Raw genomic sequence first — 16,810 nt, 5'->3', positions numbered from 1 at the left:
AATTGATTGAAAATAAAATTAGTCAGACTGGAAAATTCCTGAAAATGAAAATATTCGAAATTTTTCGAAATTAGAGAAATGCCCACAATTTAAAATTTTCGGATAGGAAATCCCCGACATTTGTTCATATTACGAAATTTCAAAATTCCTAAAAAAAATGGCGGACTTTGTAAAATTTACAAAACAGGAATGGAATTTCCGAATCTAGACAATTAAATAATGGTTAAATAATAAAATAACAAAAAAAATAGATTATAAAAATACATTTTTTGATATATTTCCAAATCTTAAATTATTGCTAAATTCTTGCAAAGCTTGTCAACCTGTTAAATATATTTTTAATTCATTTGAACTTTTCCCACAGTTTTCGAAAATTTCGGCAAAATAATATATTTTTCTAAATTTACCCAATTCTTCTTGGAAATTTTATAAATCTTTTGAAACCTTTCAAAATTCTTTAAAAAATTCTAAATTTTTCTCCAAATCATAAAATATCCACATTTAAAAAAAATAAATCTTTCAAAATTTAAAATTATTTTTTAACATTTCAAAAATGTCTAAACTTTCTAATTATATTTTTAATTAAATAGAAAATTTCCTAAAGGTTTTAAAAAATTTTGCTAAATTAAAAAAATTGCCCTAAAATGTTTCACATTTTTTTTTGGCAATTTTTGAAATCTTCTTAAACATTTAAAAAAGGTTTTAAATATTCCCTTCAAATGAATGTTTCAATATGAAGCATCATTTGCAATTTTACGAGGAATCATAAAAAATTTTGGATTCTTCCAGAAATCTTTTAACATTTTTAAACAAAATTGTATATTTTTCTCAAAATCTTAAATTATGCAAATTAAAAAAAAATGTTTAATCTAAAAATTTTAAATTGTTTTGTAATATTTTCCGAATTTCTAAACTGTTTTAATTTATCTTAAAATAAATCCAACTTTTCCTAAGAGTTAAAAAATATTCTGCAAAATTAAAAAAACTTCCCTAAAATCTTTCAGATTTTTCTTCGACAATTTTGAAAATCTTTTGAAATGCCTGAAAATGTTTTTAAGTATTCTCTCTCTTTTTAAGAAAGTTTTTGTATTATGTTGAAAACTTAGTAAATTCTCAAAAAGCGTCAACATGATATATAAATTATTTTTGAAATGTTTCGAATTTTTCAAAATTTAACTAAAAAACTGAAGAATCCAAAAAATTGAAATTCCTCGAAATTTTGCTTTGCCAACTTTGGAAATCTTTTTAAATGTTTTAAAATATTTTTTAATGTTCTAATATATTTAATTTTTCCAAATAAAAATTGAACTAAAAGATTCCATAAAATTTTAAGAATTTTCTTTATTTATTTATATTTATATATTAGTTTTTATTACTCGATTGGAATACTTCTCAAATTTTTGAGCAATCTAAATATATTTTTAGTTAATTCAAATTTTTCAAACAAATTTACAAAAATTCTGTGACATTAAAAAAATGACCTTAAAATCTTCCCGATTCTTTTTTGGAAATCGTTTAAAAAGTCATACCACGTTTTTCAATTAAATTAATTTTTCATAATAAAAAAAATTCAGCATTTTATTTCATAATCATAAAAAGACGTGGAAAATCCAAAAATTTTCTAAAATTCTTCAAAATTCTTTTTTGACCATTTTGGAAATAATTTAAAAGGTTTTTAAATATTTTCAAATATTTGCTTTAAATTAATTTCTCAAAATAAAAAATCATTTGAGATTTTAAAAGGAATCCTTAAACAAAAATTTCATTCTCTTAAAACTTTTTAAAATTCTAGATTTGTTTGAAAACAATTTTGAAATTATCTACTGTAGGTTTATTGTTCACTGTAGAGTGGTCTCCCTTCCACCGTAGGAATAAAAAATTGAATTCATTGAAAAAATAAATAAAAATAGAACGAATGAATGAACAATAAAATTTATGCAATAGCAACAAAGGATCTCTTCTTCGTTCTAAAATTAGATAACATAAATGATCTGTAAAATTTGTAACGACTTCACAATGATCAGCTCTGCCTTTCACTCGAACAATTAATTTTACTAAATCGAAGGCCACAATTATTACGCATGATTCGAATATTAGTTTAGTCGTTCCCCTTGAATTCACACCTTACATTTCCTGAATTTATAATTAAGAAAAAACTTCCACTATATTGTTCTTATTTGAAATAAATAAATAATAAAAATTCATTAAAAGGCAATAAAAAAGGATAAATAATAAATCATAAATAGTAAATTGTAAATAGTAAATAGTAAATAGTAAATAAATAATAAATAATAAAAAAATGTTTAAAGTAAATCAATTATTCCTCTTTTTTTCATTACTAAGAGGGGAGAGGGAATATTCTTCTTTGTAGAGCAGAATATTGTTCATTGCGTCGAGTTCATTCGGCGTGATTGGATCTCCTTATTTTTATTTGGTCTAAAAATGTAAAAGTTCGAGAAATAAATTTTATTTGAGTGCGGATTTCTGATATTTTGAAAATGTCCTTTTTATTCCACAATGTCATTTTCAGCACTTTTCTTCCAGAAAAGTATAAAAAAGGAATTACTGAGGATATTACTGTCAAAGATGGTTTACGACAAGTGAGTTTTAATTATTTATTATAATATATAATAAGATGTAAATATCTCTGCTTTGTAAATAAAAAATTATTTTTATTTATTTATTCAGTTTTCTTTTATTTATTTTTACATGAAGTAATTTTAGTATCAGCTAACGGTAGTTAAAGTTTTTCTGACGAAAATTTTTTTGATACTTTCAAAAATTGGGAGATTCAAGTTTAGATTTTGAAATTTCTTATTTTTTTCAAAATGATGATTTTGATATTTGGGTGCTTTTAAATTTAGATTTTTGCAGCTTGTCTAGCGAATTGTATAGTTATTCAAGCCGGAATAAATATGGCTTATGGTACAGTTTTGGTCGAGGATTTTAAAGTAAGTGGAGAAATAATGCTAGACACTCATCAAAAATCTTGGATAAGTGAGTACAAAACTATGTTTGAATTATTTCAAAATTTTATCAAAATCAATTTCAATTGTAAAAAAATTTAAAAAAAAACAAGTAAAGAAGTTCATTAAACAAATTTTTTTCGCCCTTATGTATTTTTACAATCAACATTAATTTTACAAACAAATAATTTTTGTAAATTTTTTTCTTTTCTTTAAATTATTTTTATTCTTAGTAGTATAGCTATAAGAATATGGGATAACTTACCGACTGAGCATGGGTCTGTTCCAAGCTACTTTACCGACGGTCAATATAAACCTTAGTCGTTAAAAATAAGAAATAAATAAAATGTATTAAATCTCTTAAAAGAACCATTCTAATTTTTAAACAGGATTCTTGTCTTTATCACACATATGTGCATATAAATGAACCAGCCTCGGTCGGTAAGTGACCCCGTACTCTCATAGCTCTACTACAATTTTTCGATTTTATTCTAAAATTATTATCTTACCTTTCTTTGCTTTAGCAATTTTTATTTTTATTTTAACCTTTTATCTATTTATTGATTTCTAAACTTTTATACTTAATTAAATAATTCCTTTTTTTTCGAAATAGCAAGTCTGGTGACAATTACGGTACCAATCGGTTCTTTCGTGACAGGACCGTTAATGGACAGGTTTGGAAGAAAAACAATGTGCCTAGTGTCATGTGTTCCAGCAATAATTTCTTGGATCCTTCTGATAACGGGAAATTCGTTAACATTAATTTATATATCACGATGCATTGCTGGATTTGGTTCGGGATTGACGACAGTGGTCCTAATTTACGTATCAGAAATCACACATCCAAGAATAAGACCCATGATGCTTTGTTGCAATTCGGTTTTCGTATCCCTTGGAATTCTAGTCACATTTTGCTTGACTTTTTGGTTAAGTTGGCTGAAAATTGCAATAGTCTTTTTATTAATCAATTGCTTTATTACGCTCGGATTGTTTTTCATTCCTGAAAGTCCTTACTGGTATCTCTGCTTCGATAATGGAATGACGAACGCAAAACGTGTCAGAAAAGCAGAAAAAAGTCTCAAGTGGCTTAATCGAAGAGAAAAAGTAAGATTACAGTGTATTTATGTCTTTTGTCTTATATTTTGATAGTTTCATGTTTAAAAAAGTTCTCTTGAAGTGTGTGTGTCTGTAAAAAAACACTGTTTTTTTGGTTGACCCCTCGTTTTTAAGGCTTCGTAGCGCCGGGCAGAAAACCTAATAGTTTCAGTTGGATAACCGTCCAGGGCCCGAAACTGACATAGGACCAAAAATCGACATAGGACCCAAAATAATTGACATAGGGCCCAAATTCGAAATAGGAGTCACAATTGCTACACGCCCTAAATTCGACAGAGGGCCCCAAATTTATTTTGGGCCTAAAATTGACAAATGACCCAAAATCATACAGGGCTAAAAATTGACATTGGACTCTAAATCGACATAAGACTCAAAATTAACATAGAGCCCAAATTCGACATATGGCCTGAATCCGACGCAGGGCCCAACATTTATTTAGGGCTTAAAATTAACACAGGGCCTAAAACCATATAGGGCCCAAAATTAACATTACTCTAAATCGTCATAAGACTCAAGATTAACATAGGGCCCAAATTCGACATAGGGCCTAAATTCAACGCAGGTCCCAACAGTTATTTAGTTCCTAAAATTGACACAAAGCCTAAAAATATATAGGGACTAAAACTTACATTAGTTTAAATGGACATAAGTCTCAAAATTAACATAGGGCCCACAATTTATTATAGGGCCTAAATTCGATTCAGGCCTCAAAATTGATTTAGGGCCTAAAATTGACATAGAGCTAAAAAACTAACATAGGACCTAAAATTGATATAGGGCAAAAATTTTACATATGGCCCAAAGCTGACACAAGGTTCAAATTCGACATAGGGCTCAAAATTAATATAGGGACACAATCTTACATAGGGCCCAAAATAGATGCAGGGTCCCAAATTGACATTGTCCCAGAATTCATATAGGGCCTTATAACGATACAGGGCTCAACATTGATACAGGGCCAAAATTATTATAGGAACCAAGTTTAAAATCAAATCAAAAACTGACATAGGGCTCAAATTTGACATAGGGTCCAAAATTGATAGTGTCCAAATTCAGCATAGGGCCTAAAATTGGCATAATGCACAAGAATGAAATATCATCCAAAATTGATATAGGGCCAAAAATATGAACCGGTCTAAAATTGATATAGGGCCCAAAACTGAAACAGTTTCCAAATTCGATATAGGGCTCAAATTGACATCGGGTTCAAAATTGACACAGGTACAAAACTGACATAGGGCCCAAAATAGATATAGGACCCAAAACTGACACAGGGTATACATTCAACATAGGCTCTTTATTGACATAGGGCTCAAAATTTATTCAGGACCAAAAACTGAAACAGGGCCCAAAATAAATATAAGGCCCAAACTCAACATGTGTCCCAAAACTTATATAAATCCTAAAGTGTTACAGAGCCCAAAAATTATATAGGATCAAAAAGTAATATCTTACCCAAAATTCACATAGAACCGAAAACTGACTAGGGCTCAAAATTGATATAGGGTCCAAAACTGATATAGGACCCAAGATTGATAAAGGGCCAAAACTTTGGCATGGTCTAGAATTAATGGGGCAAAAACTGTCACAGTGTCCAAACTCGACATAGGTCCTAAATTGACACAGGGTTCAAAATTGATATATGACAAAAACTGACATAGGGCCCAAAATAGATATAGGACCAAATATTGACATGTACCCAAAAATTCATGTAAGTTCCTAAAGTGATACAGGCCTCAAAATTGATATAAGTTCCAAAACTGATACAGTGTCTAAATTCAGCATAGGGCCCAAAGTTGACATATGGCACAAAATTTCTATAAGGCAAAAAATGGGCATATGGCCTAAACCTGATGTAGGGCCTAAAACTGATACAAGGTACAAATTCGACATAGGACCCAAATTGAAATAGGATCCAAAATTGATATAGGGCCAAAAACAGACGTAAGGCTCAAAAACTGACAGGGTCCAAATTCTACATAGGGTTCAAAATTTATATAGGACCAAAATCTGATATAAGGTCCAAAATAGATATAGGACCGGAAATTCACATGTTTTTCAAAAATTATACAGGATCCTAAAGTGATAAAAGGCGTCCAACAATGATATAGTGTCTAAGTTCGGAATATGACCCATAATTGACATATCGTACAAAATTTATATAGGACCCAAAAACGGGCATATGGCTCCATATTGACATAGGGCCCAAGATAGATATAGGGTCCAAAATTGACGTAGGGCCCAAAATTGATATAGGAATATAGGTTAAGAAATCCTTCTTCGTAAGCACTCGGCGCTTACTTTTACTAATTTTTATTACAAATTGACGCAGCAAATATGAGACAGATTTACTAATCAATTCAGAAGAATTCAGGGAATTCAGACAATTCCAAGAATTTTAGAAATTTAAGGAATTTAGAATATTTAGGGATTGCAGGGATTTCAATTAATGTAGGAAATTCGATAATTTTGAGGAATTGAGGGAATTTAATAAATTCAAGGAATTAAGAAAAATAAAATATTCAGGTTAACCATTTAATTCCTGGCGTTCGGAAATTTTGAGGAATTCGGAGACTTCAGGGAATGGCTTTGAATCCTGCGGAATCTTTTTGATTCTTGTAACTTCATTGAAATCCTCTGAATTCCGCTGAATTCCTCGAATCATATTAATTCTTTGAATTCACTTAAATTCCAAGCATTCAAGGAATTCAGGAAATTGAAGTAATAAGGGGATTCATAAAATTTAAGGAATTGTTTAAATTGAGAGAATTTATGGAGTTCCTTCTTATTTTATGCATTTTTGATAATCATTTTAATTGCTTGGAATGCTTTTAAACTCTTACAAATTCTTTTCTATTCTTTTAAATTCCTTGAAACATTCTGAATACGTGAAATTATCGGAATTCTTCTTATTTTCTGAATTCCAAGAACTTGAAAATATCCAATGAATTCAGAGAATTCCGGGAATATAAGTATTTTAGAGAATTTAGATCATTAAGAAATTTAGGAAATTGGAATTCCTTGAATTTTGGGAATTATTTGAATTTGTGGAATTCCCTCAATTAACTGATTTATATGAATTCCTGTAATTCTCTATAATTGAAAAATTTTTGGCAATTGAAGAAATTCAGGGAATTTGGAGGAGCCATGAATTTGAGAAAATTTAGAATATTCAGTGAATTGAAAAAATATATGAAGTTAAAGGAATTCAGGAAATTGCAGGAAAAAATTCGCTCATTTTCTTAAATTCGTGGAATTTACTTTACAAGGATTTCAAGAAAGTGAAATGGATAAAAAAAATCTAAACGAGTTTAAAAGCAATTCAAAATAATTCAAAGAATTCAAAGGAATTGAATTTAAATTTGGAATAAATCAAAACAATAATATACTAAAGCAGAGAGTAATTATTACTAATCATGTCTGCTATTGGCCGCACATAAAAACGAGGAGCGAATTCAAAAAGTAAAGTGGTTCTTTCAAGAGACCCTTGAATTTTATTATATTTTAATATTGCTGTCCCATGATAAGTTACCGATACTTAGTATCACCCTCAGTCGGTAATACAGATTCCTGACATGGCTCTATCTTCGGGTTTTCTTCTTCTATCTCATCCTCCTGACCCTCTTCCATAATAGCATCCTTCGTATCATGGACATAGGAAAGACGGGACTAGGCATGCCATCCTAACTTGGGCGAGCGGGGTTAAATCCACGAGAGGGGAGAGAATTCCATGAGTGGGGAGAGACGCTGTCTTACGATGTGCCACTTGATTATGCGCACGAGCATTTTTGCGGACAAACTGTGCATGAAAATATAAACATGTGCGCGCTGCCATGCTCGTCGCGGGACATCAAAAGATGGCGGACCTCCCCTCTCATTATGCCTAGTCCCGTGTTTCCTATGTCCATGCTTCATATGAAGAAGACGAGGGGTATCGGTAAGGCAGATGACTGATCTATCCATTGAGACTCAAGCCATCTCATGAATCTGCATTACCGACTGCAGATCATACCGACTAACTAACTGAACCATGCACGGTCATAATGTACAATTTTTGATATTTTCCTTAAAACAAAATACTAGTTCTCTCTTACACGCAGAGAAGTTTTTTATGAAATTTATTATTACAGATTTACGACAGTGAATATTCCCGAATTAAGGAAATATCCCAAGAGCAAAAAAGTACCAGAGACGAAACTCTTCTGCAAAAATTAAAATACCTCTACGTTCAAGTTTGTCTCCCAACAGCGTACAAACCCTTGACAATTATGTTCTTTCTCTTTCTCTTGCAACAGCTGTCCGGATGCTACGTTGTAATTTTCTACGCAATATCAATTTTGAAAAAACTAATGGAAAGTTCGGAGAAATCAAGAGCTATAAAAGAAAGCGATATAAACATTTATGGTGCTCTTGTTTTGCTCGGAACTGTTCGTTTTACAATGAGCATAGTGACGGCCTGGTTTAGCAAAATTTATGGAAGAAGGACTCTTTGTATTATTAGTGGACTCGGAATGGCATTTTCAATGTTTTTTTCTGGAATGTATATGTATTTAACGTCATACTGGGACGAAAAGGGAAATTTCAAAGTCACAATGGCTGGACAACAGTGGACTTTAATAATAATAATTCTAGCTTATGTTCTTACTAGTTCTATAGGATTTATGGTTATTCCTTGGACTTTGTCTGGGGAACTTCTTCCAATTTCTTTAAGAGGAATTGGAAGTGGAATCATGGTTTCGGTTGCTTATGTTATTATGTTTGGAGTCATTAAGGCTTATCTTTACGTTTTGGAGGCCATTGGGGCTCAGGGAATATTTTTCTTTTTTAGCTTTATGTCTCTCGTGGGGACGGGTTTTATTTATTTATTTTTACCTGAGACTTTGGGGAAGTCCTTTTCAGAAATCGAAAGATATTTTGATAATGGGATTAGGAAAGAGAAAGGAAAGGAAATTAATCCTGATTCTGTCTAAGGCGTTTAAAATTTCGCGCCTTTTTTTAAGCGTATTGTGACGTTGGCTGGCAAGATGTCTGAACGTCGAGGACCAAGCAATTAATAACAATTGCATGAAACGAAGCTTTATTTTTTTACAATAACTGTATTTGAATATTATTCTTTATTTTGCAAAAACTGTTCAATTAAATAATAATATTGATACAAAAAATATACTTTTTATTATTTAATAGAGCATGAAATAATAAATAAAAGATATAATATCCATATACAGCTTTGTTGAAAAATGATTTTTTTCCAAGTTATTAAAAAACATCATTTCGTTCCATGCAATTGGTACTATTATTTGACCCTCAGCGTGTAGACATCTTGGATTTCATGTACAAAACCTGAAATACTAAATCAGAACCAAATTTCTGGCTGGTGATAACTGGACTAAACCAAAACGCCAAAAACGAAATATTCTAAAAGATTTGATGGTATAGATATCTGGTTTAGATACATATATTTTCATACGATTAATAAATTCATTTTCATAAAATTATTGTGATAATAAAGTATATTTATTGTATAGTTTTGTTTTTATTTATATTTCCTAAAAAATCTATAATATATTCTCAGTGGGCACAAAGTTTGGCGACGTCTTTACGACATCTTTACGACAACTTTACGACAACCTTACGACACCCTATGCCCATGTCGTTAAGGTGTCTTTACGATATCGTAAATAAGTCGTATGATTTGACGATGTCTTTACGATATCGCAAAGACACCTTAACAACATGGACATAGGATGTTGTAAAGATGTCGTAACGATGTCGTAAAGACGTCGCAAAATTTTGTGCCCAGTGGGTTCTTCTCAATTCCGCCTTGTCAAACCTTTTTCTCCTATAATCTCTACTAATTTACCCTTTTCTACACTTTGCAAATTTCTTTCTCAATTTCTTCTTTCGAACGAATCATTGTCAAATTTCGCGCCATACTAGCTTACCAATCACAGCCAAGCAGATGACTGCAATATCAGTCGTGTGTTTTCACGGCCAAAAAAATTATATAAACATCACGACACACTTTTTAAGCGGCTCTACAGTGCCTAGTCTCATAAAATGCTAGTTTCAAATAAAAAATATCGTACATCACTCGTAGAGTTAGGTAAGTCCACACCTGGATCTCAATGTTTGCAAGGACAAGCCTGGCTCAAGTCAATTGTTTTAAATTAAAATTAAATAATTACTGCTCAGTTTTTCTTGCGCATGGTTCTGAATTTCACAAGTATAAAACAACGAATTTAAAAGAAGTTCAATTTCAAACAAAGACGATCATTTTTAAGTACTGATTATTTTCTTAATAGACGGATTTCCAAAAAACCCAAGGATTTGAACCAATTAGTTGCATTTTTAACAAAAGAAGTTACATTTTCAACTAATGAATAATAAGTTTTTAAATCAATAGTTCAATTTATGATTAAGGAAATGAATTTTTTACCTACAAAATATAAACTTTTTATTAATAATACCCTGTTGGAGTTTAATTAAAAACAATCAATATATAGAAAATATAAATTTTCATTAGAAACTGGAATAGGTATATAGATTTTAAGTATAAAAAAATTTATTTCCAACAAAACAAACAAAGAATTTTCAACTGAAAAAGATCCATAGTTAAATTTTCAGTAAGAAGGAATTAGTTTTTAGCCCCAAATAGAAGAAATTTAACAAAGAATTCCATTTTCAACTAAACAAATGAATTTCTCATGGAAAATATAAGTATTCATCAAAAATGGAATAGGTTCTTAGATTTTCAATTAAAAATAAATTAAACAAAAACTGTTTAAATTTTCGAACTAAAGAAATGAATTTTTGACCAAATAGGACGAACAAATTTCATACAAAAGTGGAATAATTGTATTATGAGATAAAAAATAGTATATTGTTCACGGTGATTTTTAGGGTAATAAATTTATGATAACTTACCACGAATTGCCCAAAATTCAATTTAAGGCCATGTGATGAGTATAACAGCTGATCAAGTCAGTCCTAAGATCAATATTTTTTCATCCATATCGAAAAATAAAAGTTTGAATAAGGCGTAAATTTTTTTCGGGAAATGTTCATAAATATTAAAGGATCGTTTGTGGCCTTGCAAAGAGTTGGTGGAAGAAAAAAGTTTAATTATGAAAATTATTATTATCGACGGACGCATGCAGTGTTTACAGCAGAAGTTTGACTTCTCACTTTCTCTATCGGTAATCATACAATCTGTTTTACCCACAGACCCATAGAAGTTCGAAATTGTCTACTCGCTGCGCTAATGCTGCTCTGAAACAGCTGATATGTATGTCAGACACGTGCCATTTAATGATTTGAATTTTTTTATTTGCATCAAAAGTACAAACATTAGTTGTTGGATTATTTGTGTATAATATTCGTGAGCGATTTTTGTTGTTTTGTCCCACTTTGATCAATATAAACCTCATAACTTGCCCATTGACAACATTCCAAATTGCTTGCAGGGTTTGACGACAGCACGGTCGGTATTTCTCCAAAATAGTAACTTTTCTCAGTATTCTAATTATTTAGGACCAGAAACATATTCTTGCATGCCTTCTATTTATCGTGCCAAATTTTTAACACGATATCTCATTCCGTGTGGACGTATGTTGGGAAAGAAAACTTCCACTGGTATTTTCTTCAAAAAACTTTTTTCTCAAAATTTCCCCCGGAACAAAGCAGAGACGTGGACTTTATTACCTCCTCTTTCATTTCCCAAACTTTTAGAGCGATACCTCATTTCGTTTAGACGTAAGTTGGGAAAGAAAAATTGAAGACCAGGTATGGTCATGTGACCCTCTCGTCACATGGCCTTAAAAATCTCCATAAGTTTTCGTAAATTTAGGGAAATTTTCGGTTATTTATGTAATGTTACAGGTGAATATGGTAACTTACCATAAATTAGCCAAAATTCAATTTAAAACATTTATATAAATTTCCGGAAATTTTATGTCATTTATGATAATTTTACAGGTAAATATGTCCACTTGCCGTAAATGACCCAAAATTACATTTTAAACATTTTTATCCATTTCCGGAAAATAATGGAATTTTTTGGTAATTTATTGTAATATTATAGGTAATTTATAGTTATTTACAATAAATTGCCCAAAATTATATTGAAAGATGTTTATAAATTTCCTAAAATTTTCGGTAATTTTTATTAATTTTTACCATAAATTAACTAAAATTCAATTTTAAACATTTTTATAAATTTCCGGAAATTTATAGAAGTTTTCTGTCATTTATGGTAATTGTACAGATAAATATGGTAACTTACTACAAATTACCCAACATTCAATTATAAACATTTTTATAAATTTCCGGAAATTTATTGAATTTTTTGGATAATTTATTGTAATATTATAGGTAAGTTATGGTAATTTACAATAAATTTCCTAAAATTAAATTGAAAACTATTCACAAATTTCTTGAAATTTTCGGTCACACGACATTGACTGATCCTCCACATTTCTGTGGAAGATACCGTGCATCCTCTTATCGAGAAGCTGTTCACGAAAGTTTTTCTCTTGTGCATTTTGCTCACCTCTAATACTGAAGTTAAATCCGAGTGTTTCAGCAGCCTCCTCCGCTGCTTTGTATAGAAACGCTCCTTTGTCCACTTCTTCGTGATTCCTGACCATTTTAAGAAGAGGGCCTCTTCCATTTGCGACTCTATGTGCTGTACCCAGAATAATCCTGTTGTGAAGACATTTAAGATGAATGCCTTAATGAATGACTTAAGATGCATGCTTTTGTTCATGTACATAACCTTTCTTGTCCCGATATCAAGGGATCTTAGCTCGTTCTTCGTTCATGGAACTACTCCAAATCAATAGAGTACTACCGGGACGGCAAGCATGTTCATTGCAGATACTTTGTTCCTCGCAGACAGTTCGGAAGACCAAATCTGCCGGATGAGACGTTTGTATCTGCTTCGGAGAGTATCCTTTATAGATGTCACATCTTGAATGCGGCTCTGTGGCACGCGCAGGTATGTTTAAGTGTCTATGGAGGTCGAATCGAAAGCTTTCCGATAATCAATCCAGGCCATCGATAGGTCACGCTGGTGGAATGCTGCATCTTTGCAGACACATCTATCGATGAGCAGGTTTTCCCGACAGCCCGCTACGCCTTTCTTTAAGCCGCGTTGTTCATACATTTCTTGACACACAGGTTCAATTGCCCGAAAAATCCTATTACTCAGGATAGCTGTGAATATCTTATACAGTGTGTTCAGACAAGTGATTGGCCTGTAATTCTTCGGGTCAGCTAAGTTGCCTATTTTCGGCAGGAATATTGTGCGCCCTTCCACCAACCATTCCGGAATCGGCTCTTCCGACTTTAAATATGAGGTGAAAATACGGGCCAAATGCTGATGGATTGGAGGAAACTTCTTCAACTAGAAGGTTTTGATACAATTTGGTCCCGGTGCGGAATAGTTCTTTATCCCTCTTAATACTTTTTTCACCTCTTCGGTAGTGATGGGTGGGCATTCTTGATCAGATGTTATAAGGGCATCACACAGCTCCTTGAAGCTATTTGTATTTTCTGATTCTTCGTCCAGTCTATGCTGCACTCCGTAGACTTCTCTCTAAAATACTTCGACCTCCTCTGGTTTGGGCGGGTGGTCGACAGTAACTGGAGGGTCTTGGAAGAGTCGAGATGGGTCAGAGAGAAACTGTTGATTTTCTCTGACCCACCTCTCCCTCCGCTCAACACTTCTCTTAGCGTCATATAGTATCCATATTCTCTCAACAATATGCTGTCTGATGGTCAGCAGATTTGACTTGTTAAGTGTGTGATAACGGGTACGGAGTCCGTGCGCGAACTTTCGAATCTTGGCTGTAAAATCTCTGCCAGATGTGATTTAATCAATCACACACTGAATGCGAGACGCGTACTGTCTTGCCCAGCCTATCTTTATGGCAAGTTGATGCATTCGTCTTTTGGTCTTATGATCAACCGTTGATTTTGTTTTACGTTTCTCATCGGCTAAAGCTCTCGGCTGCGTTATACAGACAATAATTGATAGCCGAGAGATCGGATGCTTTGGAAAAATGTCCACGAAGCTCGTCATCCATTTCAGCCAGATCTTTAGACTTGAGAGAAACCTTGGTGTTGATGTTTCTCTGGGTCATAAAGCATCGCTCTTCCTCTATCGGATGCCTGCCCACGGTTGGTCTCAGTGTCCCCTCTCTTTTTCTGTTGCCGGCTTGTTCTAGTTGTGGTAGAGTACGCCGATCCATCGCATTGAATCCATTTTCATTGGCTCCCGCAGCTCTAGAGTGGTCGGCATTGTTGGCCGACCCATTGTCGGGAGCCCTGCGCCTTCTGTTGTTTTGAACAGCATTTACTACAACTATGTTTGTTGTTGTCGTTGTTGTTCCCACGAGAAGCTAGGGAAAGGGGTTCGTCTATCCTTGTAGAGCCCCGCATTTAAGGATAAGGCTGCGTACTCTGAGGGGTCGCCCGGTATTCCAGAGTCACCGTTCTAGACACTTCACCCAGGTGCCATTCAGCTTTCGGTACGGTTTTCACACCTCCGTTTGGGGGTTAATTCCTTCGGGACCACCCCCGGACAATTATCCGCGACTGCCTACTTATTTTTGTAACCATATTCAGCAGAAACCCTTGGTGCAGGGACCCTTTATCCGCAACCCGAGGACGCGTTCGATGGCATACGACTTATTTATGATATCGTAAAGACACCTTAACGACATGGACATAGGATGTCGTAAAGTTGTCATAAAGATGTCGTAACGATGTCGCAAAGACGTCGCCAAACTTTGTGCTTTACGCGATCCATAATGTATTTACGTCGCGCTACGCGTTCGGTTTTTGTATTTCTCCCACATTCGTGCACAGACCTTTAAAAAATAAATGTTTAAGCATCGACAACTGTAATTTTGTAGTTCTGAATTCTCTTCTGTTAAAGCTCATTCGAATTTAAGGAACACATTTTCAACACGTGTCTCGTGCTGCCCACTCGATTTTTCCCCCAGTTTGAATTTTTTGACATTATATTCAACATTTTTATATCAAATATATTGTGTTCTCGTTTTTTAATTCAAAAAATTATTAATGACTAATTTGTCGTTTTTTTGTATGAGCAACTTTCGTCTATTCATTTTTTTCATAGCTTGTGTCGTTTGTCCAAAAATATAATTTTTTTATTTCTTATTTCATTTTCAAGATTAAGACCAAAACTACGCGTTTCATCAACAAATAATTTGTAAACAAAATTTATGTCTTTTCTGGATGAACATCTTTTGTCTAATTATTTTTTTCCGTAGTTTGTTTCGTTTGTCCAAGAATTACATTTTTTTTGTTATTTTCAATGATGTTTTTTACGACTAAATCATAAAGCAATTTTTCAATTTCAATGTTTTTTTTTACGAATGAAAGAAAAACTACGTGTCTCATAAAAAAATAATCCATAACAAATTTACAGATATTTTTTGGTGCATAATTTTTGTGAATTCATCTTTTTCGTATCTGTCATAGTTTGAACGAAAAATTAAATTTTTGATTGTTCATTATTTTTTGTTCAATCGAAATTTGAATTTTCGATTTTTAAAGAAAATTCCAAAAGTTTTCGTTTCCTTTAAGGCAAGTGTACCAGTCATCGGAAGCTTAAGGCGAATTTCACATTGCAAATGCTTAAAAAATGATATTAAACATATTTAAAGCTTAAGAAATGGGTTTTATTGAATAAAACGTACCTTTAGAAAGGTAATTTACTTAATACTTGTAACATATCCTATTAAAATGAATATTATAAGAAGTTCGAAGTTATAAATATGAGAATGCATGGAATATCGGCAAGTCAGAAATCTGGCTGCTTCAGTTATCGGCACTTCGATGTATGAGTGATCGGCAATAGCGTTTAGGAAAAAACATTTCTACTGAGAACGAAGAACACAACAGCTTACTATATGTAAAATACTGCCAATCTGCCGATAACCCACGCAGTGACGAAGACTGGCACATTTACCTTGAATTTTGAAAATGCTATAACTCTGATAATTTTCTTTTTATCGAAAAAAGTCGTAGAAATAAATTTGATCAATTTTCGAGTACTATAAAGACAAGAACGTCAAATTTTATGGTTAATATTTCAACCAAAAAATATGAAAAATCAGAACCGTCCAATTCAATCAAAAAGGAAGACTTTTCAACAATTCAGAAAGTAAAGACGATTTTTTTCTAAAACGGTTTGTTTTTCAAATTAAAAATATGGTTGTTTCTATGTTTCGCTATGTAGAATAGAACATTTTTATAAACTTGTACTTTGAAACGTTCTTTCAGTATACAATAGTTTTTAGTTTTAGATTCGTGAAATTCAGAACTATGCAAGAACAATTCACTGTACTCAAAATATTAAATTTTTTCTATTTAAATTGAATGACTAACACTTCGACTCTATTCCACGAGTGAAGTATAAACTTTTATTAATAATTTGTATAAAAAAAGCTATTTTTCATATATTAAATTCGAATTTTTGCAAAACTCAGACCTTAATAGATCGCGTACTCTAGTGCGGGTGGCGTCCCATGATTGCAGAATTTCGTTGCGTTTTGCGTAATGCGTCAATTCACTAGACATTTTAGCCAATAATATTCTCCTAGTTATTCAGAGAAACACTGTGATTGGCTGAAATGTTTAGTGATTTGACGCATTGCGCAAAACGCAACGTAATTCGGCAATCATGGGACGCCACCTTG

The 16,810-nt window shown here is 32.4% G+C and overlaps 1 protein-coding gene across 5 annotated transcripts in view; it reads left to right on the top strand.

Moving 5' to 3' along the window:
* LOC117174110 (facilitated trehalose transporter Tret1-like) overlaps positions 1-9,581 on the top strand; it is a 16,822-nt gene extending 7,241 nt beyond the window's left edge. For 4 of the 5 annotated variants that reach the window (XM_033362882.1, XM_033362890.1, XM_033362899.1 and 1 more), the window contains 4 exons: positions 2,531-2,600; positions 2,865-2,997; positions 3,580-4,070; positions 8,213-9,581. In XM_033362882.1, coding sequence (XP_033218773.1) covers positions 2,531-2,600; positions 2,865-2,997; positions 3,580-4,070; positions 8,213-9,052 — 1,534 coding nt within the window. In that variant the 3' untranslated portion in view covers positions 9,053-9,581. Of the gene's footprint in view, positions 1-2,479; positions 2,601-2,864; positions 2,998-3,579; positions 4,071-8,212 lie in introns of those variants that run through there. The other variant, XM_033362916.1, reaches the window with a different exon arrangement.
* Positions 9,582-16,810: the final 7,229 nt, after the last annotated feature.

The sequence above is a fragment of the Belonocnema kinseyi genome, chromosome 1, assembly GCF_010883055.1.
Source record: "Belonocnema kinseyi isolate 2016_QV_RU_SX_M_011 chromosome 1, B_treatae_v1, whole genome shotgun sequence".
Lineage (NCBI taxonomy): Eukaryota > Metazoa > Arthropoda > Insecta > Hymenoptera > Cynipidae > Belonocnema > Belonocnema kinseyi.
Note: the sequence above shows the minus strand (reverse complement) of the source record. Positions and strands in the feature narration are given on the sequence as shown.